General features: G+C 52.2%; 1 protein-coding gene across 1 annotated transcript in view; it reads left to right on the top strand.

The window, feature by feature from the left end:
* Positions 1-1055, top strand: part of LOC103778764 (E3 ubiquitin-protein ligase UBR4-like) — a gene marked incomplete at its 5' end in the record, with an annotated part of 2015 nt that extends 960 nt beyond the window's left edge. Inside the window, one exon of the mRNA XM_008946376.1 lies at positions 586-1055. Within this exon, the coding sequence (XP_008944624.1) occupies positions 586-650 (65 nt within the window). The remainder of the gene's footprint in view (positions 1-585) is intronic.
* Between the last annotated feature and the right edge of the window lie 2625 nt (positions 1056-3680).

The raw sequence follows: 3680 nt of genomic DNA on the forward strand, positions 1-3680 counted from the left end.
ATCCCTGCCACCCCTGCCAGGGGAGGAGACCTCGGAGCTCCAGCCAGGGCCTGAGCCATTTCAAAATCAATTGGGAGACAGGTTTGAGCATCCCCAGGCAGGAATATTTCTCTCACCTGACCCTGCAGGTCCTCCTCCAGCTCTGTTAAGCATCTCAGCCTGAGGGTGTTTTGGATCTCTGTGGTTTGAAGGCTGCTAAAGGGATGTGGCTGGAGTTGGGTGCAGCCAGAGTTCCTGCCGTGGGGATCTTGCTCTCCCCAGGGGTGAGGAGATGCTGGAAATGAGCATGCAGAGGAGCTGCTCTGCTTTCTGTCACACTAGTTGTGCCCCAGGCCAGTCTCTCACCAGCCAACACACAGAGCTGCCCAGCAGGATCCCTGCAGGGCTCTGGTGCTCCAGAGCCAGCACTGTCCCTCCTGCACCCCCCTCCCACCAGGGTTCATCTCCCTCTTGTCCATCCTTAAAATAACATTGCAGCTGTTGTTGTTAACACACACACACCCTCCCCCAAATCCCTGATGTGGGCAGGAGGAACCCTTTTGGAGGGGGATCTAATTATTCTGTGTTGTCTTCTTCTGTTTCAAGGACTTTTATCAGAGATCAATGATCCCGACAGCTTCCTCAAGGATCTTTTGAACTCCATCCCCTGAGCCTCCAGCACAGAGAAGCGTTGGGCAGAGACCACACTAGCTTGCCTTCCATCCCTTTGTGTTCCTCCTTGTGCAGTCTGCCCCTTCCTTGAGGAGTGCTGCAGGTTTTTGGGGGCTGTTTTTTGGGTTGTTTGTTGTTTGGTTGGTTTTTGTTTGTTTGTTTGTTCGTTTGTTGTTGGGATTTTTTTTTAATTTTATTTTACTTTCTACAATTTTTTTTTTTTTCCTTCTTTGGAGTGATTTTTGGAACTTAGATTTGTTTTAACTTGTATTTCAGTGCTTCTGTCTGTAAAGCCTTGTGTATTTGAGCTGGTTGAAAGGACTTGTACAGAGAGGAATCCAAACCAGTCAATCTTAACGCTTTAGTGTGCACCTCTTTGAAGTTAAATAAATCGAACAAATGGGTAAGATGGGTTTGACTAGTACTTTACCCATGCAAGTAGCCTAAATGCCAAGTTCTTTCTCATCTTTTCTTTCAGAGCTCCTTCTCTCAGGGCTCAGAGCTGCTGCTCTTCCCAGCCCATAGTCTGGACAAGGAAACAAAGAGCTGGTAGCGAGCGGGGCTGGGGCTGATGGTGCAGGGCAGGTTCCCCCTGGGAGACACGAGCTGTAGAGACTGGTGGGCTGCAGGGATGGTGTTTCCTTCACCCCTCCTCTGCCCGGGCAGGAGCAGCTGCCCCCAGGAGTCCCTGTTGCCCCTGCCCAGGGCTCAGTGCACATCCCAGTGCCCTTCCCCACCCGGCTCTGGCCGGGGCCGTATCCGAAGCGCGGGCGCCTGTGGCTGGAGCACTCGTGGCACTGTTACCTCCCAGAGGGATGGCTCCTCACCTCCAAGTTATTTTCTCTCTCTGGGAAAACATTCAGCTTCAGCAAAACGCATGGAAGATGACTGCTGCACACTTTTGGGGCCAGCCACCTGCCCTTCCCATCGCTTGCCTCTCGGTGCGCATGCCCTGACCCGCAGCCGGGTCCCTGCCCCTGGCACAGCCTTGCCCTTGCTGCCCCTTGTGCATGCTGGTACCTCACCCTCACCACCAGTTCTGCTCTCCTGTAACCCAGCTGACACGTGCTGAAGCTGGAATCTAATAAAGCTTTCCCTGTCTCCCTCGTCTCTGTTTGAACTTGAATTTCCACAATCCTGACAGAGTCCCGTCCCAGAAATAGGGTGCAGAGTGAAATAATTCTTATTTGGTGCCTTTTGGGATTGCTGAGCACACGTTTCAATTTGGCAATTAGGGACTGGGTGAAGGCTCAGTGTTCCCCTTCTCCTCTCTGTGGCTTCCATCACTCCTGGCAGCCAGGGTTTGGCTCTGGGGAGGAGCACGAGCAGCAAACCCCCTGCAGAGGTTGGGCTTAGAGCCTCCCAGGGGCCTCCAGGCCCTGTCAGGGGGCTGCCATTAGGCTCTGTCCCACCCTATGAAGGTGCAGGAGGGGGCTGGGGTGTGGAGTTTGGTTTCAGTGCAGTGATATTGTGCTTCACCTGCCCTTGAACCACACGAAAGAGGAAAACACACCTTGTTGTAAAAGCACCATCAAGTCCAACCTCCCAGCCCTCTCTCCAGAGGAGCACCCTAATAGACCTGTGGGTGGGTGCAGCAGCTTGGGTGAAACTAAAACCCCTTTTCTGAGTAAACAGCCCTTTCAAATCCCTGTGATTCCTGAAAGTGGTGGTGAACAGGTAACAAGAAACTCATTTTCTTGTGGCTGTGGCTCTTCTCACAACACAGAGCTCAGGTGAGAGTGAAACCCCACCAAATTCCAGGTTTGTGTAGCTGATTACACTCCGGGCAGGAACTCTTGGTGTGATTTGGAAAGCTGGGCAGGAATTCCAGGCTGCTTTGCTCCTTTTTCCCCTTCAGCCACACCCTCGGCGTGCCAGCAGTCCCTCAGCTTCCTCTCCACAGCTCTTGCCTCCCTGGCACCAAGGGGGATGTTGCAAACACCTTTCTTCAGCTTTCCTAGGAAGATAACTTCAGCCTCGTGCCAGTTCTGATGCAAATGCTGCTGTCACTCTGCTCCTGCTGACTCTGCTCTTTGGTGTTGTCTCTGCTGTTGCAGGAGCTGCTAAAGTTCCCAGCAATAATAATTCTTTTCCTCCCCGTGCAGTAGGATACGCAGCTCCTTCAGCTGAACCAGGAGCAGATCAATGTTTGTTCACTGGTGTTACTACAACTACAATGAAAAGGGATTGTAAAGGGGGGTTGTAAACTGTCCTCACCAATGTAAGCACTGTTGCAATAAACTCCTCAGAGCTACTCCAGAGGGGTTTGCCAAGGCCCAGAGATGTATTTTTGGAAAATAAAGGTGGCAAATCAACTGCTCCCCTGCCCAGAGCACCAGGGCTGTGATCAGTGGGGGAGCCAGAGCTAAAAAGAAGGTGGAAACAGCACAAAGCAGAATGCTGGGGAGGAAGAACTACCACTAACAACCCCAGGAGACCTGGAGAGGGGCAGGAACAAAAGAAAAGTGATTTGGGAAGTGTCAGCTGAGGGTCACACACAGAGGCTGCACCAGGAGCTGTGCCCTGGGCTGCAAACCCCCCGTGGGCTGGGCTGGGGGAAGCCAACAAAGACTTCTGGGGAGAGTGTGTTAGTTGGAGTAGAGGTAAGAGAGCAGCAAGATTGAGGGAAAATGCCTCAAAAGAGGTAAAATGACTCAAATTGGTGAACCAAACCACTGGCTGAGCAATAGCCACCCCCTCTCCAAAGAAAAAATAAGTTTATTTACAGATGATGGGATTTTGGGGGGAAAAAAAACCCACTTGTGTGATGTAGAAGAGCCAGTGTGACCTCTGGTGATGGCTTTGAACCTGACTTCACGGGATGACCCCAGGTCCTGGCCCTGGCTGTGCCCTCTGGGTCCTGCTCATTCTCCATCCAAGTTTCTCTGCTGTGTTTGCCTCTCCCTGCAGTCTCCTGGCAGCCTTTTCAAACAAGCAGGGGATTATTGCTGCTGAGCATAAACACAGGGTGAGCTGGGAGGTGTCAGTGCCATGGCAGAGTCCCTGCACTTTCTCTGGTGGAGGAGAAG

Source organism: Merops nubicus, unplaced genomic scaffold (assembly GCF_000691845.1).
Source record: "Merops nubicus isolate BGI_N331 unplaced genomic scaffold, ASM69184v1 scaffold6868, whole genome shotgun sequence".
Taxonomy (NCBI): Eukaryota; Metazoa; Chordata; class Aves; order Coraciiformes; family Meropidae; genus Merops; species Merops nubicus.